General features: G+C 41.8%; 1 protein-coding gene across 3 annotated transcripts; it reads left to right on the top strand.

The window, feature by feature from the left end:
• The first annotated feature begins 962 nt into the window (after positions 1-962).
• On the top strand, positions 963-14,344 carry znf532 (zinc finger protein 532). 3 transcript variants are annotated; one of them, XM_085793215.1, is made up of 11 exons: positions 963-1,227; positions 1,884-2,235; positions 3,657-3,717; positions 6,024-8,427; positions 9,024-9,205; positions 9,855-10,031; positions 10,617-10,779; positions 11,038-11,352; positions 11,549-11,661; positions 11,882-12,020; positions 12,157-14,344. In XM_085793215.1, exons 4-11 carry the CDS (start codon positions 6,055-6,057, stop codon positions 12,658-12,660), a joined length of 3,966 nt encoding a protein of 1,321 aa, XP_085649341.1. In that variant the 5' UTR covers positions 963-1,227; positions 1,884-2,235; positions 3,657-3,717; positions 6,024-6,054; the 3' UTR covers positions 12,661-14,344. The 3 variants fall into 3 exon arrangements, with proteins under 3 accessions (XP_085649341.1, XP_085649342.1, XP_085649340.1); XM_085793216.1 differs by lacking the exon at positions 3,657-3,717 and having other exon boundaries at positions 967-1,227; XM_085793214.1 differs by lacking the exons at positions 963-1,227; positions 1,884-2,235 and having other exon boundaries at positions 2,991-3,717.
• Positions 14,345-22,409: the final 8,065 nt, after the last annotated feature.

The raw sequence follows: 22,409 nt of genomic DNA on the forward strand, positions 1-22,409 counted from the left end.
TCACCCACGGTCTTTGCAGACAGGCAGGGAAAACCCTGCAGTCCAGCCCGCTCCCCAAACACTCGCGCATGGTGATTTGGGTTCGTCGGCGTTTCTGTATCCCAGTGCAGCGCCTCACAGGCACACACAAACGCCTCGCCCGTGTTTCCATGTCCCAGCGCTTTGACTTACAGGCGCGCGGAGCCCGAGAAATACAGAATACAGTAATATGTAAACTATTAGAACTCAGTCGCGAGCCTGATTGGAAGGTTCGGCGGGCCGGATGCGGCCCGCGGGCCGCCTATTGAGTACCGCTGGACTAGAGGGTAGAGCTGGGATATAACAGGCCTATTGCTTTAGCTTCCTATTGTTACACCAGAGAGGCTGAGTGCGCATGATTAATTCATGTGTTACAAACTGGTTACCACAGTGCTCCTGTTTAAAGAAGAACTTCAACCCATCAAAACTCTGCTTTCTCCTTCAACATTTGAAAAAAACATCTTATTCCTATTATCCCATACATGTATTTTCTATAACAGCTTGTTCCAGCATTAGGTTCCACTGACTGATCTACTGCTTAGGAGGTTAAATTAATCATTTCCAGCCTGGGGGGTCTAGGCCTTCCCAAAGCTAAACATAATTAAAAGGTATCCCATATCAATTCTGGTTTCTGTTACAAAAAATGTAGCGTTAGAGGACATCATGAAGAAAACATAAGAATTTTATATGGATACAAAATACTATACAATACATTTAACTAACTGGAGAAAAATACAATTTATATAAACTGCCATGAAGCGTCTCAAGCTTTAGGCTTCAATATTATGCAGGCAAATTTGAAAATTCAGTAAAAGGAGATGGCAAGCTTATGGCAGCTCGCCTTTGCAGCTTATAGCCAACATGAATGGAGGCAGAGTGACGTCATGTGACTGTGTGTCTGTTAGGGGTGGGGAGCACGGCAACCTCAGCCTCCTCTCTGAATCTGTCACACTGTAGAGAGGCAGGAGGCACCATAAGGGCCTGTAATGATATATATGCACATCTCCCACTGCCTTGCAGTGTATAAAATGCATTTGTGTTGTCTGATGAATAAACCTGGCATGGTTCTTTACATAATGAAGGCTAATTAGTTTATGCTGCAGCATTCATGGCTGCCTTTGATAGGTCTGCCAGATGTATCAAGGACTGGTAGCAGGCCAAAGAGAGAAAGCCTTATCCTGCTGAAAGCCTTTCCCTTCAGTCTTGCAGGTAGGTTGTGAATACTTGATTTGATTGTGCTTTGTTTATAAAATGATCGATCACATGGGCTGTAATGTGAAGTTATCTGTTTACTGTTTGATTGTGTTGTTACTGATGTGCCATTTTTTGTCTCTACTGCTGTGTGGACTACATGTACAATCAGATCAGGACATTTTAACTCCTGTGAGATAGCATGAAATGGCTTTAAAATTAAATGTAGGTGTAAATTTGAGAGAAATTACTGCCACGACGACGCTATGTGTTACATAATATAATGTCATTTGCATTGCTTCTGCATAACTGTATGTAGAAGTGTCAACAAGATCACAAGTGTTTGACTCTGTGACCTTGGTACTGTATGCATTATGTAGATGGGCAGTTGGGCCTACACAAAGGCCTCAGCCATTTATATATCACGTTGTAATAATGAAAAAATGTATCCCTCTAGAAAAAAGTGTGGGATTGAGACCAGATTATCAGAACAATCCCAGGCAAACATTTTCCACTCAGTGATATGGTTACGATAGCACTGACCTAAGATAGGAGCAGTGTACATATTCAAGTCTTTATGATATTCTTCTCCCACTCATTTCCTTTTCTTCCTCACCATCTCCCCCACCTCCCACTGTCTCCATCTCCCTCTCTCTCCTCTTTCTCTGCACCAGCTGCTGCTGCTGCTCCAGAGCCAGAGTGGAGAGTCCCCTCACCCCCCCTGCACAGACAGAGACAAAAGGCCTGATTCGCCTGCTGAACACTGCCCCCTTTCTCCAGCCGTCCCTTCATGCACGGCCATGGTGGTGGCGGGGGCTACAGGAAAAAAACGAGGCCTGGACTGGGACTAAAAATCTAGGACTGACCCAGTGAAGGAGAGTGGGAAGAGGGGGAGGGGAGGAGGAGGAGGAGGAGGAGGATGGGGGCTGGTATGGTTGGGGTTGAGTAAAGGCAGGTGCTGAGGCCTCTTCTGGAAGACTTTTTTTTTCCTGAATATCTCTGAGAGTGGAAAAAAATCTGACGAGGGTATGCCCCATTTACCTCTATATATGCATGAACGTGCATGTTTATGTTTATTTGTGTCTTCGTGGCTGCATATGTGGGGTAGGGGTGGCATGTGTTTGATAGAGATCTAGGGAGGGAGGTGCATGAATGGCCTGTCTTTGCCCATGTCAGATTGTCTGTGTTAGGTTTCTACATCCATTGCATTTATGTCACAGTGCTGGAGGGGGAAATGCTGCTGGGGGATGCATAAAAGTTTGTAATTTTCAGAGAGACTACCAGTGTGTCTTGGGTGAAATCACTGAGGGACCTGGTTGAGAAACAGGCCAAGGTAACAGAGCTCCCACTGGCACCATGGTTACATAAACCTTCTTCTTTTCAGTGTTTTAAGTTATTGTTATCAGCAGTGATCATTTTGCACATCATTTTAACCTTATTTCCTTTCATGCAATGCATTTTTTGTCTATATACTTTCATTTTTGTCCTTTATTCACTCCTGTACTGTTTTTTGATTTGTATGAAAGGATCTGTGCTCACCAAGACATCATCTTTTTTGCACACTGTTTTAGGTATTTTTGTCAACTAATTTTATGGCAATGCATGCAACTACACTAAGGAAACTCATTTCACCACATCTCCATCTGTCTATAAAATATTATCCATCTTTCCTTCTGTCTACCCTCCCTCTATCTATGCATTATCCTTGTTCCAGTCAGTCAAGTCTACATGAAAATATTCATGCAGTTTGGTGAAAAATGTCGCAGTGTTTCTTGGGAGGTGGGTACAGTGCTTCTGCCTGTGTGTTTCTGAGGCCGTGCTGCAGCTCAGGGCTTTATGTTGGGTGACCGGAACCAGCTGAAACCGGTTTGAGGCAGACAGAGGGCTGACAGGAACAATGCCTTCTCTGTGCACTGAGGAGATAGAGATAGCCCAGGCTACTTCATGGCAGCCCTGCACAGCTCAGCCACTGGCTACCATGGCACAGGCACATACAGTACCCTGCTGCTGCTGCTACTTGCTGCTCGCTGCTGGCTGGATGTCGGTGCGCTATGCAGCTGCTGCCCTGCTCACCACAACGAGAGCAGGGGAGATTTGGGAAAGGACGAGGGCAGGGGGACGTGGCCAGCTGGGAGTCTGTGAATCTGAAGCCTAAAGCCTGCCTCTCTCTCGCACACACACACACACACACACACACACACACATACACACATAAACAGGAGCATGATCTATCCGTCTGTTTGCATGTCTGTGTGCTGCTAGTGGTGCAGAGAGTGACTAAGGAGGATCCCTACCAGGACCACCACCACTCACCAGATCCATGGATGTAACCCGACCCTATATTGTGGGCCTTTGCCTGGTTGGGAAGAAACAGGACTTTTTTTCCAGACAGGGTGGGGTGGATGGCTTTTTGTGGGTTAGCAGTGTTGTGACTGTGTTTGTTGCAGGATGGAGGGAAGGAAGTTAAGAAGGTTTGGCTAGTGGCTGGAGAGGGACGGAGGAAAGAGGGTGAGGAGTGGCTGTTTCACTTGCATGCTTCCACAATTGTAATTTTCCATTCACTTTACTGAGCTTGTAGTAGTCTTTCACACAGAATGTGGATTTCAATGCATGTGTATTAAACGGCTATTGCCGAGATGGGGGGGATCTGTGTTATGTTCTTCATTTTTGTCTGTGTTTAACCTTCATTTACTTCCTACATCAGGCTGCTCTGGCTGTCATGGCTGTGACTAGCTTTTATTTCCACCAGGCCTTTCTCCCTCTGCTGCAGCTTCACACAGCTCAGTAGCCATTTTCCCCCCCTCACTGCATTTCTCATCTGCCCTCTCCCTATCATTTCTCCCACCCTGTGTCGAGTATTTATGCTTACTTTATTATTTTACTGCTCCTATCATCTGGATTGGGATTGGTTACATGTTCAAATCTAGGTCCAGGCTGTAGGATTGGGTTCTGTGTATGTGCAGAGGTGGTTGCCATGCATTTGGTTCAATGAGCAGCAATGATTTAACTGCACGTACAAGCAGTGCAGCTCCATGGCTGTCTTTTGTCCCCAACTCCATTCACAGACAGACATTTCAGTCCCATCATAAGTTATTTACAGTGCTCACAATTGTTTGTTTGTTTTTTTGGGCGGGGGGTTGGCAGAATAACACACTGAAAGCAAAATGTTTCTCACAAAACACATTTTCCTTACATTAGTGGCAAACCAGAAAAACTGTTGTTTCTGATGGTCTCCTTTCAATATTGCCATATATTAAAAGCCTTTCCTCTGGTTGTCATGTTCAAATTTACCATTCATATTACCTTCAGGTTTAAGTGTTGTTTACATGTTATATTTATCCCCAAACCAACAGACAACTACCAGACCAATAATGGGAAAATTAATGAAATTGCAATGACACTCATCAGTACTGTATTGATCCAATCCTGCTCCTATTATATTATATTACACAACATGTATTCAAACGCATGGCCTCTTCAAGATAAATGTATTTCAACAGAACACTGGTATACCTCATCTATTTGCTTTAATTATAGCAACGCTAAGCTTGTAGATTACACCCATTTAATGTAATCAAAATGTCACATCCACCCCCCATGAGGACCAGCATGTGGTTCCAGGGTATTTCTCTCTGAAAACAGTCAATAAAGTCACCTGCCGTAACAACAAATGTATAATTGCATGCACTTGTATACTGTGCAGAATATGCGCCAGCTGGACTAATTGTTTCGCAAGAGCTTTGCATCTGTGATGCAGATCTTTGAGGAGGAGAAGGAAGGGAGAGCAATCAGCTCAGTCTGCTGATGAAATATCAAACAACAGAAAGCAGTGTCTAAGTCATGGTAAACATGGTGTTTGACATGGCTATGCTGTGGTCACAACAAAACTAAAGCTTGACTGAATGACATACAATATTAAAATCAAATACCCCTTTGCAATAACATACTAGAGTACAGCTTGTCCGGTCACGATAAACCAATGCCACTTTTATGAACTACCTGCCTTCGTCCTTAATACAACATCCTTTGTACTTTTGTGACATTCGTGAACTATAAAATAAATGCACAGAAAAACATGCTACCTCCCCCTTTTTTTCCTGTCATTAAAATATTGCAATACATATAAAACCATTAATTAGTGCACTAATCATCAGTTGGATGTGTCAAAGTATTTTATTGGTCATTCTTATTGGGAGGAAAATGTTGTATCTTAACAATCTAGAAAATATTGCCTATAATACCAAATTAATTACACAGACAATACACAAATTACATAAATGTATTGCATTGCACTCCAAACAGAATGCAATAGCAGAGCTCTGAATAGAGTGACTATCATTTTATAGCCTCATGCAATTAGTGCTTTAAGAAATGTGTTGAGCAGCTGTTTCTACTGCAGCCTAGTAAATATGAATGCTACTATTAATAATGTATACTGACTAAAATGTACAGTGGGCCTACTCCTCCCTCACATCCAAAAATCCCAAGGACAGCATTTCCTAAATACCCCCATGTCACAATCCGACTTCATCAAAACTCAATAGCTGAAATACTATCAAACAGGATGGTATTAAAAAGGCCTTAGCCTCTGTTGTGCATACCTTGATGAATTCAGTGTTACTGAATTACAGTTACTGTGTTTCCAAATTTTGGGGCGCATTACAAAATATCATTGGTAACTCTCCAACAAAGGCTATGTGAAAGATTTTCATTCCAAACTGTAAATCCTTGTTCAGCCTGTTGAAGAGTTCATCGTAGCTTGTGTTATGTTATGCTGTTATGTTACTAATTTCTCTTCGATCTGTGCTCCCCAGGTGAACTACTGATTAAAACATAGGAGGGATCATGGGAGATATGAAGACGCCGGACTTTGATGATCTGTTGGCGGCCTTCGACATCCCCGACATGGTGGATCCTAAAGCCGCAATTGAATCTGGCCACCACCACGAGCACGATGGACAACTCAAGCATCCCGGGGGTGGTGTGACTACTAATGAAGAAGAGGTTCATAATGTCTCAACAGGACACGATGTTGGTGTTAGTGTCATCGTCAAGAACATCAGAAACACAGACACTAGTGAGCATGGTGGAACAATTTCAGAAAGGGATGAACATTTCCACTCTCATCCTCAACATCATTCTGTTGGAACTTGTAATGGTCTTCAGAATGGTTTCTTGACAAGCATTACACCTGGTTCTTACAACAAGAATGGATGGAAGGGTCCCAGGGAGGAAGGACAACCAGTTAACAACCCACCATCTACTTTCAATCAGTTTAGCCCCATTTCCAGTGCTGAGGAGTTTGATGATGATGATAAAATTGAAGTAGATGACCCCATGGACAAGCCGGTTGGTCAGACATTCTTTAGGTCCACTACTAAAAGGGAGGACCAGAATCCCAAATCTCCAATAGCAGTGGACAATGTGTCCAAGCCCAGAGCAAACAGAGACCAAAAACATGATCAAAACAACAATAATAATTGCACACTAGGTGGTTCCAAGTCTAACAATTCCCCTCCATCAAGTTTACCTAAAGAGGAACTCAAGGAAGACGTCTCCAAGTTTAATCAGGAGGCGGAAGAGTCATCAGGGCTTGTTAATATGTCCAGTACGCCACAGGGAAAAGCCAAGTCCTCTGCTAAGCTTTCTTCTTGTATAGCAGCCATAGCAGCCCTCAGTGCAAAAAAGGCTAGCGCTCCAGACTTGACTGGTTTAGATTCTCCAACAACACAAAAAGAATCCATCAAAATCAATGAAAATCCAAGAATTTCAGAGAAACCACAGGAGCATGAATCAGCCCTGGAGTTTGCAAAGAGGCTGCTAACAAGACCACAAGACAGCCCCTCTAGTGTCACCAGTGAGGGTAGCAGCAAAGGTTCCCCTGCGTCAAGCACAGACACCACCCCAGTTATCCCAAAGGTCAGGATCAAAACAATCAAGACCTCATCTGGACAGATCAAGCGTACTGTCACCCGAGTTCTCCCTGAATTTGATCTTGAGGCTCTAAAAAAGGGTGAAAGTAGCTCATCTCTCATAGCAACCACCAGTGCAATCTTCTCGTCTCCCACAAGGTCCTCTTTGCCAACCACAGTAGTAGCCACCAAAGGAGGTACTTCAATTGAAATAACCAAGCAAATGACTATTAAACCTGTAGCAACAGCTTTCCTGCCAGTCTCTGCAGTCAAGACAGCTGGCTCTCAAGTCATCAATCTTAAGCTAGCTAATAACACCACAGTCAAAGCAACAGTCATCCCTGCTGCATCAATGCAAAGTGCCAGCAGTGCGATCTTGAAAGCTGCTAATGCCATCCAGCAACAAACTGTCATGGTACCTGCCTCAAGTCTGGCAAATGCCAAACTTGTGCCAAAGACAGTCCATCTTAGTAACCTCAACCTTCTGCCTCAGACTATATCCTCTACTGCCTGTGATCTCAAACAGGCCCTGTCCTCTTCAAAACAGATTCAGCAAAAATCACAAGTCAAACAGCAGACAATTCTTACTGGTCAGGCCTCAAAGAAAATCTCGAGGGTTCAAGTGTTTGCTAGCTCTCAAAGCTCTGTAGTGGACGCCTTCAATAAAGTCCTGAGTAGCATAAATCCTGTCCCTGTGTATGTCCCAAACCTCTCTCCACCAACTTCAGCCTGCATCTCTCTACCATCACGTGGCTACAAGTGCCTGGAGTGTGGAGATTCATTTGCTCTTGAGAAGAGCCTAACACAGCACTATGAGCGTCGCAGTGTGCGGATTGAGGTCACCTGCAACCACTGTGCCAAAAGTCTAGTGTTCTACAACAAATGTAGCCTCTTGTCTCATGCCAGGGGCCACAAGGACAAAGGGGTTGTTATGCAGTGCTCACATCTAATCCTAAAACCCATTCCTGCAGACCAGATGATAACCACGTCGTCATCATCATCATTGTCATCGTCATCATCATCATCATCATCGTCATCAAGTCCATCAAAGATCACCGGTTCCATTTCCACTTCTCCACCCCAAGGACCCACAAGTCAACCCCAAGGGAAAGGTGCTGTCAGTGGGTCCCAAACTGCAGTTATTTCAGCTCCATGCAGTGCTCCTCTGGTGGCAGCCATGCCCTTGGAGGATGATGCATCAAAGCTCTGCAGGCACAGTCTTAAGTGCTTGGAATGTAATGAAATGTTCCAGGACGACAGCTCGCTTGCCATGCACTATCAACAGGCACCAGAGTCCAGTGGGCAGGTGTGTGAACCATACTATATACAAATCATTTTTTTCATCTGACTACTGATTACAACAATATAGACGGTGGGGAGATCTGTAGCACAATACAGTTTAATTTGCTGCTGTCCGCTACAGAAAATACCTAACTGTGCAATCAATGCAGCAAGAGTCAACAAAAACAGTTGGACAGGATACAATTTTGATTACAGCCATTTACGCAAGGAGGGTCCACTTACTCAAATCACATGATGTATCACTTACTTGAAGAGTTTAGTGCAGTACATATAGTTTTTATTTGAACTACATACATAAAAGTAGAAAATAATTTCAAACCATCCATTCATAATGAGGCCTTGTCTTTATGTGGGGATGTCTTTTGAGAGTGGAAAATTTAATTTTTTACATCTTTAACAAACAAAACCATTAAGTTTTTGCAAAGGTAGACATTAGGAGATTTAACCAAGAAAAAATGTTGATTGGCTGATCTGACTCTTTATTTTATATGGACTGTCTCAGGTAATAATATGGAGAAATACTTAACGTTAGCAAGCAATCATTTCAGTGCCATGATAACACAGCTGATATTTTTAATCTTCTCTTTCCCATTCCCATAGAAAACATGCGCTATTTGCCAAATGCTGCTCCCAAATCAGTGCAGTTTTCTGTTACACCAGCGAATCCACCAGCACAAGTCCCCTTATATCTGTCCCGAGTGTGGTGCCAGCTGCCGATCTGTCCACTTCCAGTCTCATGTCACCAAGAACTGCCTGCATTACACCAGGAGAGTGGGCTACCGGTCAGTCTACTTCAACTGAAATCATGAAATTATTACAATGGATTTTAGCTGAAGCCGAAGTATAGTTTCCAAAGTTTTAGAGGAAATGTATTCAACTCTAACTTATAAACTATTGCTTCTGTTAAAACTTTTTTGTGATTAAAAAAAAATCAAACAAGTACACAGGAGTTAGTACTGAGAAGTAGTTTCCTCTTTCGTTGGAAAGTGGTCAAACTCTGATTTAAATGGCTCTTATTTGCACCATTTACAATGTCATTTCTAATTACACTTATTAGTACATTATCTATGCCTCAGCTTGACAATGCCATATCAGTTAAAGTGACATGATTCACAATGAAATTTGTGGGAAAAATGGACAGTCACAATTTTTATGTGGAGTCACCCAGGATAAAGCCATTAAAACATCCAGTATCTGATCAATTATAGTTAAATTATGACTCTTGTCTTTCAAAATGCTATGAATTGGAGACTGCCTCTGCATATTAATAATGACTCATAAGAATGTCATAATTGTAACGTTGCATGCACACATACTTGCATACATTCATCAGAGGAATAAATTAAGATGAAATGTACTAATCTAAAATCTGATTGTCTAACTCTTATTTCTTCTCCCTCTGTCCTTTGTCTCCATTCCCTCTCCCTTCAGTTGTGTACACTGCAGTGTTATCTTTGCTGATGTTGCAACTCTCAAGTCCCACATCCAGAGCACTCACTGTGAGATCTTCTACAAATGTCCTCTCTGCCCAATGGCCTTCAAGTCTGCACCTGGCACACACTCCCATGCACATACACAGCATCCAGGAGTGAAGGCAGGAGAGCCCAAGTAGGTCTTTATATGCAAAACTCTACAACTTCTAAAATGTTGAGCTAAGGCAAATATTTTTTTGTTTCATGTATTAATGACAATATTCATAATAGACATACATTTCCTCAAAAAGATTCCTCTCACAAAGCCACACACCATTGCTACCCGATACCCATGTCCAAACCATTTTTCTAAGGAAGATCATCCTTGCTGCTTCATCAGTAGCAGGATTTGTGGTCGTTAGACACAGTGGCTTAACTTGTGTTTGTTTTTTTCCACATGGCAACCTTTCATTGACTCAGTAGTGCTGATGACGTGTCTGTTATCAGCATTACTGACAATTCAGGTGTTTAGGAGCAGATGTTCTTGCACCACCACCTGGGTTTGCCCCTTGTTGTGCCACAAGCCTAAAACTGAATTCAGTGAATTCAGTAAGAGCTGAAACATTTTCAAGAACTGAAAAGAAGTACAGTTGCCTCCAACTTAAGCACTAAATGACTACCATGACCTATACATGACAACATATTCGATTCTCTAAACACTTAATTTATATCCACAGAGAACTTGCTGTCATTTTCTAAGATATTGCTTTCTGCCTTTCAGGGTGATCTATAAGTGCTCCATGTGTGATACCGTGTTCACTCTGCAATCCCTCCTCTACACGCACTTCGACCAACACGTTGTCAATCACAAAGTTTCAGTGTTCAAATGTCCCGACTGCTCCATGCACTACGCACAGAAACAGCTCATGTTGGACCATATCAAAGTAGGCACAACCGTTGTCTTGCTTGATCATTATCTATTTTTTATGCATCTTAACTCACTCCAATGAGTTTGTTCTTAGCATATATCATTAAGTCTGAAATAAACTCCCATTCTGTGACTTGGATGAATATGAAATTGTGTGCACAGCAGTACTGTTTTTGTTTCAACTTTTTAAGTCATACTAATAAGTTTAGCATTGACATGCTCCACATACCAGTGCTTTATAAGTCATAATTCAATCTATGTGGATCCTTCTCAGGCCATCCATGGAACTCTGAAGACCATTGAGGGTCCACCAAACTTGGGCATCAACCTTCCTCTGAGCACCAAGCCCACAAATTCAAGCAATACCAACAGCAGCAGTCCCAGTAATAATAACAAGGATGGCAGTAATGTCAATAATCAGGACAAGGGAGAAAAGAAGCCTCCACCCTCACCCCTGAAGAAAACCAACAGTAACTGCTCAGCTGACCTCAAAAACCCACCCAGCTCAGGATATACATGTGGAGACTGCAATACGCCCTTCAGTTCAAGAGAGGTCTTTGTGGCTCATATGAGGCGCGAACATGGCAAGGTGAATATTTGCCTCAGGGAACAAGTTTGAAACAGAAATAAAAAACAACCTTACTCTGCACAGTCACAAAAATATATCATAGTCACCCTGGTACATACCCACCCACATGCATCCCAGAGAAGCATAATTCCATCTAAGAAAGAAATGTTGTTAAAGCAATTTTTGCATTTTACGCATTTCTGCAATCATATTGCAGATCTTGAAGAAGCACCCATGTCGGCAGTGCGACAAGTCCTTCAGCTCCTCCCACAGTCTTTGCCGACACAACCGTCTCAAACACAAGGGGTTGAGGAAGGTCTACACCTGCCCGTGAGTACACACACTGTCAGGGTTAGTACAGTCGCAAATCAAATCTGAGAACAATTCATGTACTGGTATAGCCTGTAATGGTGCAGTCACACTCTTGTCTGTCCAAGGGATAGCAACACTATGCTGGTTGGTGAACATCCACACTACGCTGGAACCTCACTCTGTTAATTATTTATCTTATCATTTTATTTATTTATTTTGTATCTATTTGCTTTGACAGACACTGTACAGCTCCAAGTCAACCGTTCACTAAGAGGGTGCTGCTGGATCAGCACATTCAGCTGATGCATGGAGACAAAGACCCTGAGGGGAAGACCGTCAACTCTGATCATATGGAGGCTTTGCCTGACAAGGAAATGGTACAATGACAGTGGCACAAATGTGCAAACATACAGTAATTTATCAGAAGGAAATGCCCCTTTCCTATTTTACCTCAAAAGTGAATTTCCTGATGTCCCTGTCATGCCTAATCTACCTTCTTAATCATCTTTACAGATTCCCAGCCCCAAAAGGAAGCCAGAAGAGGATGAAGGGTCACCAGCTTTGAACTCCAGGGGTTCAGACTCACAGCCCTTGAAGAGGCTCAAGGTGAACATCCTCAAAGTTCACAAATGTGCTGTCTGCAGTTTTACCACTGAGGACATCGCTGCTTTCCACAAACATATTCCCCAACACAAGTCTGATGGCTCATCCTACCAGTGTCAGGAGTGTGGCCTATGCTACACCTCCCACCGCTCACTGGCCCGACATCTCTTCATCGTCCATCGGCTCAAGGAGCTGCATGGTCTTGGCCGGTACAACGGACGAGGCAAGGATGATGATGAGAGTCAAAGGGAGAACCAGATGGACATTACAGACGAGAACAATGATGGGACACCAAATACCAAATGCAAAGTGTGTGGGAAAATGTTTGAAACGGAGGGCAACCTGAATACTCACATGAGGACTCATGGGATGGCGTTTATAAAGTCAAAGAGATTGAGTGCAGCCGAAAAGTGAGAAAAACTAACTTTTTAACCTCTCCATGTTAAGCAGCACCGTTGTTTTAAAAACAAAACAAAAAAACATACAGTTTATTAAACTGTTGCAGAAAACATACAGTATCTCAGTTGGCTGTGCTGTAATGTACATGTAGCCTACAACAACATGTATTAAATATACACTCAAGAATATGTAATATATGTCAAACTCACTGTCTTAAAGTAAATGGAAGAAGATACTTTTTTGTACACACATAGATGTTTCTATAGGCCTTGAATAGATCTTTTTTATAGAAGAGCTTTTTATTTTAAACAGTTTCCATTGTTGTCTTCTCACTAGGATTAGATAATGTATATTAGTCTAATGGGATTAATCCTCATACAGTCAGCAGTGTTCTGGATTCTCAAAGCTGCTAATGTCCAATGAATGTCTGGTAGGAAAATATTGAAACTCTTTGGGAGGTCCAGGTTTCCCCGGGATATGTCACACCTTAACGATATTTTCAGTCTTAATTTTAAAGTTGGGTGGAAGCGGCAATGGACATTCTTTATGTTTTATTTTTATAATTTCATGGATTAATAATATATATTTCTCTTAAAGCACTTATTGGCTTCATCAATAAAATCCTGGTCTCCTTCTAATTGCACCATGACACAATTGATCCTAAAAATCAAATGTCTGTATTTATTTTTGGTTATGATTATATGGAAAATAAGAAGATTTCAGGAGTCAGGACAATCACTGAAAGATAAAGCCTCTCTTCAGTTACATTTCCACCTTGTCAACTTAACGTTTGCATATCAAATGCACAAAAAATTCTGGATGAGTCTGAAATAAGTTTAGAGCTTAGTTTTGTGGATGAATATGACAAGCATTATTATCAGCAACGGGAGTCTTTTAAAGACAAACATGTGGGCCAAATTTGAATTTGCTTTTAAAAATGTATTTTGTAAAAGGCTGTGAAACTTTGTATGGTGATGTTTCATTCCTGTCTTAATGTACTGTAAATGGCAGCTCTTTTAGATTACAACTTATTACCTAAATATTCAAAATATAAACATACAAAACACTTGTCTCTCTTTTAACTGCAGTCTTCTTTATAGCATAGTTCATCTGTCATTATGGCACAATAAAAATAAAACTCCAATTATCCTGTGTTTCATAACAAATATCAGTCTTTTTGTTTCCTCTCTGCAAGTTTGTGATTCTTTCATTTCTTTTGAAATCATAATGAATGTTCATTGGCAGTATTATGTTCATAATGTTCTTAACTGAAGAAAAACCTCTTTGAATGTAAACCTGGCTGTGAGACGACTTTCCATACAAGCCAACCAGTTCATGTACATGAACACGACTTTGGAAACGGCGAGAATACAGATTGCTTTCCATTGCTTTCTATGTGTTTCAAGCATTCCCAGAAAAAACATCATCATTCACTATTGAACAGTAATTCTTTTCTACTCTGACAATGGGACTAACTGTCTCACGCTGTAAAACTGCATGTGAGAATCAGTCTGTGAATTGTTTGTTGATTAGAATGTGTCTTGCCTCTGCTGCTGCTGCTGCTGCTGCTGTTTTTAGAAATTTCTGATGCTTCTGTACAAAGCTGTTCTTTATGTCAATAAATTATGAAACCTGCCAGGGACGAGGTCTGACGTCGACTGCACATAAGACATCAGCACCTCTCTTTGGAAATATATCAAAATCCCTCTTGTAATCATTCATATTACACATGCATTATAACTATAAAGTTCAAATGTATTTGTTTCTAATGGACACATTTCTCAAAGTCATTTTGAATCACAAATATTCAGCTAACTTTAACCAGATAGAAAATGCCAAACCACCAGTCTTCATGTTACAGTTTTGCAGAAGAAACAATATGCCTCCCAAACTAAATATCTTATCAAGTATGGAACATGAAATGTTTGCTTTTTAAATATGTAACCAAACGCACAATTCTTCTCTATTCTTAAAACTGCACGATAAATAGACTTATACAGTACAAATGACGGATCTAATGATGACATAATGTGAAAGGGGATGGTAATAGTGGTGACCTATGGAGAGCTATCATCCCTCTTGGAGCATTTTTGTGTGTCTTTCAACTGATAATTTTGTCTTTACTGCCCAAATCTTTATTGTTCTGCTCCACTACCAGAGTTGTGTTTACATTGTGCCTATTAGGCTACCTGCCAAAATAATCCTGGTACATAAGAAGTAAAATGACAACTAGATAAAGTAGCATTTCCTGATGGAAATGCGTGTGAATGCTGAAAGCAGCTGAACGCTGTTGCAGAATTAGCAAATAGCGCAAGCAGTGATCACCATTCAAATGGTTGACCAAGGTAGGTATCGAACCCACAACCTCATGGTCAGCAGACTGAACCTGTGACCTTGTGGTTGGATGGCAGGAACCTTATCCACTAGGCCATTCCAACACTTCCGATGAAGTAGAGGTTGAGACTTTGATGAATGTGAGATTTTTCAATGATGCTTAAAGTCCCACTCCCGCGACCCTTTTCGGCCATTTTAAAACCAGCTCATTAGCCATGCACATTAGCAATTCACCTCTGGGAAGTGGGCGGAGACTGCGCTGTTTTGCACCCGCCCAGCCACCTCCTCGCACCCCACCCCCGGTTGCTGACAGCTGGACATTGTACAATTACAGATTCAGCGCATTTAGTGTAAAACTCCACGCTGGGATTCGATCCCAGACTGGAGCATAGTCCTTGCTCACAGTGCAAGCTGCTCTACCAGGTGAGCTATACCTATTACACCTTGACAGCTACACCGAGCTGCCAAGCCTTTCACCTCTAAGCCAGATGAAGAACGGGGCGGCAGCTTGTAGCACTAGTGCCCTCCCCTGGAGCTGTGACACGTCAGCTCCAGTCTCCCTGAAACTGCCAGTTTGAGTCTGCCATTGGTTCACAGCAGTTTGAAGGCAGAAAAACTCAGAAATGCAATTTTGCACTTCCTTTTCTGCTGATATGTGCTCTAACACAAGAAAAATGCCACAGGAACATGTGAAAAGCTCAAAAAACACGATTTTCACGGGAGTGGGTCTTTAAAAAAGCATCATAAATGAGCCATTAGAAGTTTGTCTACAAATCAGAATTTGAATGAAGTCTCTAGAAGAAAGTACGACATGAATGAGGCAGGAATCGAACCCATGACCTCATGATCAGTAAACCTTTACTCTGCCACTTCGCCACAGAGAGCACAGACATAAGCGTGTTGCCATTGTAATGTGATGATGTGCTGCAAACGGTGGCAGAAGCAATTAATGCGTCTCTTAACGAACACCTGTAACCAATTGAGGGTGGGGGAGGGGATTGCTCAGCCTGGATTCGAACTAGTGACCTTGGGGTTGGCAAGCGGCCACCTTACCAACTGGACTACAGACAGAGTTGGGGAGAAGTTACAAAGTTGAGCTCCTTCTCCTGCTGCTGTGAAAAAAATGCATTGGGCTGAATGAGAGCAGAGAGCTCCCTGGCTGCATTTAAAAAATATTTTAAATTATTATCTAAGTCTCTTTGCATTTTTGACCAGAATTTTAGCCAGAAGACAAGTGTGGCTACAAAACTGGAGAAAATTATTTGTCTAGAGTTTAATTTGCAGAAAAAGTTAAATATTTTAAAAAGTATAAATAGTTAAAAAGAGAAAAGTAATGCCGATAAAGTTCAAAAAAAGCTGCACGTTTTGATATATGAATTGTTGAAATAGCACAAAGTATGAAGGACTAGAAGAAGACCGTAAAAAGGCGGAAGAAAATGGCCGAACAGAAGAACAATAGTGAAAAAACATTTCCAAGAATGGAAGTGGTGTGAATGCTGAAAGCAATGCTGAATGAGCTGAAGAAATTGTTGAAACAATGCTGAATGAGCTGAAGAAAGAAAGAAAGAAAGAAAGAAGAAAAGGACAGAAGGAAAGAAAGAAAATGGGAAGGGTAGATGGAGAAAGAAAGAAAGAACAAAAGGACAGAAAGAAAGAAGACACAGAGAGAAGGGTAGATAGAGAAAGAAAAAGGTAAGAAAAACAGAATAATAGAACATAAAGAGAATAGAGAATGAATGAAAGAGACAGAGGAGTAGTAAGAAAGAAGGAAAGATATTGGGGTGGATAAATGAAAGAGAGAGATATACAGAGAGCAGTAGAAAGAAAGAAAGAAATGGGGTAGAAACATAGAAAGAGAAAAGGAGTAGAAAGAAAAACAGAAAGAAACAAAGAAGTAAAAAGAAATGGGGTGAAAGAAAGAAAGAAAGAAGAAAAAGAGAGAGGGGGATGATAGATAGAAAGAGGTAGATGGATGGATGGATAGGGAGGGAAAGATAGAAAGAAGTTATGTAAAATACAAATGAAGGAGTAAAAGAAAGAAAGAAAAAGAGAGAAAAAAAGAGACAAAGGGTTTATAGATAGATAGATAGATAGATAGATAGATAGATAGATAGATAGATAGATAGATAGATAGATAGATAGATAGATAGATAGATAGATAGATAGATAGATAGATAGATAGATAGATGTTAAAAGCTGCGTCCTATGTCCCAGGCTCCACCTGTAATTGTACTACTATTAATAGAGTTGGAAAGACTAAACGTCTGAACTTAAATTCATGAGAAAAATATAAATTGTTGGAGATGTTTACATCAAAAGTATAAAATAATTGAGAGGTTGATGAATGTGAGCTGAAAACCTGTGTGTGTGTGTGTGTGTGTGTGTGTCTGACGGTCTCTCTGTCTGCGTGTACATGTGCACAAACTCGGATATATCATCTGGGGGTCCGAGGGGAGTCCAACGCAGAAGGTTTGGTTGAAATCGGGCCGGTGGTTTTGGAGAAAATGACCAAAAACCAAACAGGCGATTTTAAAAAGACGACAGGCGCGCGGCTTACTTTTTTTTTTTTTTTGACCAAAAACTAAAATTTCTCCAAACTCGGATATATCATCTGGGGGTCCGAGGGGAGTCCAACGCAGAAGGTTTGGTTGAAATCGGGCCGGTGGTTTTGGAGAAAATGACCAAAAACCAAACAGGCGATTTTAAAAAGACGACAGGCGCGCGGCTTACGTTTTTTTTTTTTTGACCAAAAATTAAAATTTCTCCAAACTCGGATATATCATCTGGGGGTCCGAGGGGAGTCCAACGCAGAAGGTTTGGTTGAAATCGGGCCGGTGGTTTTGGAGAAAATGACCAAAAACCAAACAGGCGATTTTAAAAAGACGACAGGCACGCGGCTTACGTTTTTTTTTTTTTTTGACCAAAAATTTAAATTTCTTCAAATTTCTCCAAACTCGGATATATCATCTGGGGGTCCAAGGGGAGTCCAACGCAGAAGGTTTGGTTGAAATCGGGCTGGTGGTTTTGGAGAAAATGACCAAAAACCAAACAGGCGATTTTAAAAAGACGACAGGCGCGCGGGTTACGTTTTTTTTTTTTTGACCAAAAATTAAAATTTCTCCAAATTTCTCCAAACTCGGATATATCATCTGGGGGTCCGAGGGGAGTCCAACGCAGAAGGTTTGGTTGAAATCGGGCCGGTGGTTTTGGAGAAAATGACCAAAAACCAAACAGGCGATTTTAAAAAGACGACAGGCGCGCGGCTTACGTTTTTTTTTTTTTTGACCAAAAATTAAAATTTCTCCAAACTCGGATATATCATCTGGGGGTCCGAGGGGAGTCCAACGCAGAAGGTTTGGTTGAAATCGGGCCGGTGGTTTTGGAGAAAATGACCAAAAACCAAACAGGCGATTTTAAAAAGACGACAGGCGCGCGGCTTACGTTTTTTTTTTTTTGACCAAAAATTAAAATTTCTCCAAACTCGGATATATCATCTGGGGGTCCGAGGGGAGTCCAACGCAGAAGGTTTGGTTGAAATCGGGCCGGTGGTTTTGGAGAAAATGACCAAAAACCAAACAGGCGATTTTAAAAAGACGACAGGCGCGCGGCTTACGTTTTTTTTTTTTTTTGACCAAAAATTTAAATTTCTTCAAATTTCTCCAAACTCGGATATATCATCTGGGGGTCCAAGGGGAGTCCAACGCAGAAGGTTTGGTTGAAATCGGGCTGGTGGTTTTGGAGAAAATGACCAAAAACCAAACAGGCGATTTTAAAAAGACGACAGGCGCGCGGCTTACGTTTTTTTTTTTTGACCAAAAATTAAAATTTCTCCAAACTCGGATATATCATCTGGGGGTCCGAGGGGAGTCCAACGCAGAAGGTTTGGTTGAAATCGGGCCGGTGGTTTTGGAGAAAATGACCAAAAACCAAACAGGCGATTTTAAAAAGACGACAGGCACGCGGCTTACGTTTTTTTTTTTTTTGACCAAAAATTTAAATTTCTTCAAATTTCTCCAAACTCGGATATATCATCTGGGGGTCCGAGGGGAGTCCAACGCAGAAGGTTTGGTTGAAATCGGGCTGGTGGTTTTGGAGAAAATGACCAAAAACCAAACAGGCGATTTTAAAAAGACGACAGGCGCGCGGGTTACGTTTTTTTTTTTTTGACCAAAAATTAAAATTTCTCCAAATTTCTCCAAACTCGGATATATCATCTGGGGGTCCGAGGGGAGTCCAACGCAGAAGGTTTGGTTGAAATTGGGCCGGTGGTTTTGGAGAAAATGACCAAAAACCAAACAGGCGATTTTAAAAAGACGACAGGCGCGCGGCTTACGTTTTTTTTTTTTTGACCAAAAATTAAAATTTCTCCAAACTCGGATATATTATCTGGGGGTCCGAGGGGAGTCCAACGCAGAAGGTTTGGTTGAAATCGGGCCGGTGGTTTTGGAGAAAATGACCAAAAACCAAACAGGCGATTTTAAAAAGACGACAGGCGCGCGGCTTACGTTTTTTTTTTTTTGACCAAAAATTAAAATTTCTCCAAACTCGGATATATCATCTGGGGGTCCGAGGGGAGTCCAACGCAGAAGGTTTGGTTGAAATCGGGCCGGTGGTTTTGGAGAAAATGACCAAAAACCAAACAGGCGATTTTAAAAAGACGACAGGCGCGCGGCTTACGTTTTTTTTTTTTTTTGACCAAAAATTTAAATTTCTTCAAATTTCTCCAAACTCGGATATATCATCTGGGGGTCCGAGGGGAGTCCAACGCAGAAGGTTTGGTTGAAATCGGGCTGGTGGTTTTGGAGAAAATGACCAAAAACCAAACAGGCGATTTTAAAAAGACGACAGGCGCGCGGCTTACGTTTTTTTTTTTTTGACCAAAAATTAAAATTTCTCCAAACTCGGATATATCATCTGGGGGTCCGAGGGGAGTCCAACGCAGAAGGTTTGGTTGAAATCGGGCCGGTGGTTTTGGAGAAAATGACCAAAAACCAAACAGGCGATTTTAAAAAGACGACAGGCGCGCGGCTTACGTTTTTTTTTTTTTTGACCAAAAATTAAAATTTCTCCAAACTCGGATATATCATCTGGGGGTCCGAGGGGAGTCCAACGCAGAAGGTTTGGTTGAAATCGGGCCGGTGGTTTTGGAGAAATGACCAAAAACCAAACAGGCGATTTTAAAAAGACGACAGGTGCGCGGCTTAGGGTTTTTTTTTTTTTTTGACGAAAAATTTAAATTTCTTCAAATTTCTCCAAACTCGGATATACCATCTGGGGGTCTGAGGGGAGTCCAACGCAGAAGGTTTGGTTGAAATCGGGCCGGTGGTTTTGGAGAAAATGACCAAAAACCAAACAGGCGATTTTAAAAAGACGACAGGTGCGCGGCTTACGTTTTTTTTTTTTTGACCAAAAATTAAAATTTCTCCAAACTTGGGGCGGCGCGTGGCGCAGTGGGTAGAGCGGCCGCCCCATGTAGAGGCTACAGTCCTCGCCGCAGGCGTCCCCGGTTCGAATCCCGCGTCGGGCAGACCTTTCCTGCATGTCATTCCCCCTCTCTCTGCCTCCCCATTTCCTGTCTATTTCTACTGTCATCACTATCAAATAAAGGCAAAAAAGCCGAAAAATATACTTAAAAAAAAAAAAAAAAAAAAAATTCTCCAAACTCGGATATATCATCTGGGGGTCCGAGGGGAGTCCAACGCAGAAGGTTTGGTTGAAATCGGGCCTGTGGTTTTGGAGAAAATGACCAAAAACCAAACAGGCGATTTTAAAAAGACGACAGGCACGCGGCTTACTTTTTTTTTTTTTTGACCAAAAATTAAAATTTCTCCAAACTCGGATATATCATCTGGGGGTCCGAGGGGAGTCCAACGCAGAAGGTTTGGTTGAAATCGGGCTGGTGGTTTTGGAGAAAATGACCAAAAACCAAACAGGCGATTTTAAAAAGACGACAGGCGCGCGGCTTACGTTTTTTTTTTTTTTTGACCAAAAATTAAAATTTCTTCAAATTTCTCCAAACTCGGATATATCATCTGGGGGTCCAAGGAAAGTCCAACGCAGAAGGTTTGGTTGAAATCGGGCTGGTGGTTTTGGAGAAAATGACCAAAAACCAAACAGGCGATTTCAAAAAGACGACCGGCGCGCGGCTTACGTTTTTTTTTTTTTTGACCAAAAATTAAAATTTCTCCAAACTCGGGTATATCATCTGGGGGTCCGAGGGGAGTCCAACGCAGAAGGTCTGGTTGAAATCGGGCCGGTGGTTTTGGAGAAATGACCAAAAACCAAACAGGCGATTTTAAAAAGACGACAGGTGCGCGGCTTAGGGTTTTTTTTTTTTGACGAAAAATTTAAATTTCTTCAAATTTCTCCAAACTCGGATATATCATCTGGGGGTCCAAGGGGAGTCCAACGCAGAAGGTTTGGTTGAAATCGGGCTGGTGGTTTTGGAGAAAATGACCAAAAACCAAACAGGCGATTTTAAAAAGACGACAGGCGCGCGGGTTACGTTTTTTTTTTTTTGACCAAAAATTAAAATTTCTCCAAATTTCTCCAAACTCGGATATATCATCTGGGGGTCCGAGGGGAGTCCAACGCAGAAGGTTTGGTTGAAATTGGGCCGGTGGTTTTGGAGAAAATGACTAAAAACCAAACAGGCGATTTTAAAAAGACGACAGGCGCGCGGCTTACGTTTTTTTTTTTTTGACCAAAAATTAAAATTTCTCCAAACTCGGATATATCATCTGGGGGTCCAAGGGGAGTCCAACGCAGAAGGTTTGGTTGAAATCGGGCCGGTGGTTTTGGAGAAAATGACCAAAAACCAAACAGGCGATTTTAAAAAGACGACAGGCGCGCGGCTTACGTTTTTTTTTTTTTGACCAAAAATTAAAATTTCTCCAAACTCGGATATATCATCTGGGGGTCCGAGGGGAGTCCAACGCAGAAGGTTTGGTTGAAATCGGGCCGGTGGTTTTGGAGAAAATGACCAAAAACCAAACAGGCGATTTTAAAAAGACGACAGGCGCGCGGCTTACGTTTTTTTTTTTTTTGACCAAAAATTTAAATTTCTTCAAATTTCTCCAAACTCGGATATATCATCTGGGGGTCCAAGGGGAGTCCAACGCAGAAGGTTTGGTTGAAATCGGGCTGGTGGTTTTGGAGAAAATGACCAAAAACCAAACAGGCGATTTTAAAAAGACGACAGGCGCGCGGCTTACGTTTTTTTTTTTTGACCAAAAATTAAAATTTCTCCAAACTCGGATATATCATCTGGGGGTCCGAGGGGAGTCCAACGCAGAAGGTTTGGTTGAAATCGGGCCGGTGGTTTTGGAGAAAATGACCAAAAACCAAACAGGCGATTTTAAAAAGACGACAGGCGCGCGGCTTACGTTTTTTTTTTTTTTGACCAAAAATTAAAATTTCTCCAAACTCGG

Source organism: Trachurus japonicus, chromosome 12 (genome assembly GCF_045865225.1).
Source record: "Trachurus japonicus isolate A0001 chromosome 12, Traja_1.0".
Taxonomy (NCBI): Eukaryota; Metazoa; Chordata; class Actinopteri; order Carangiformes; family Carangidae; genus Trachurus; species Trachurus japonicus.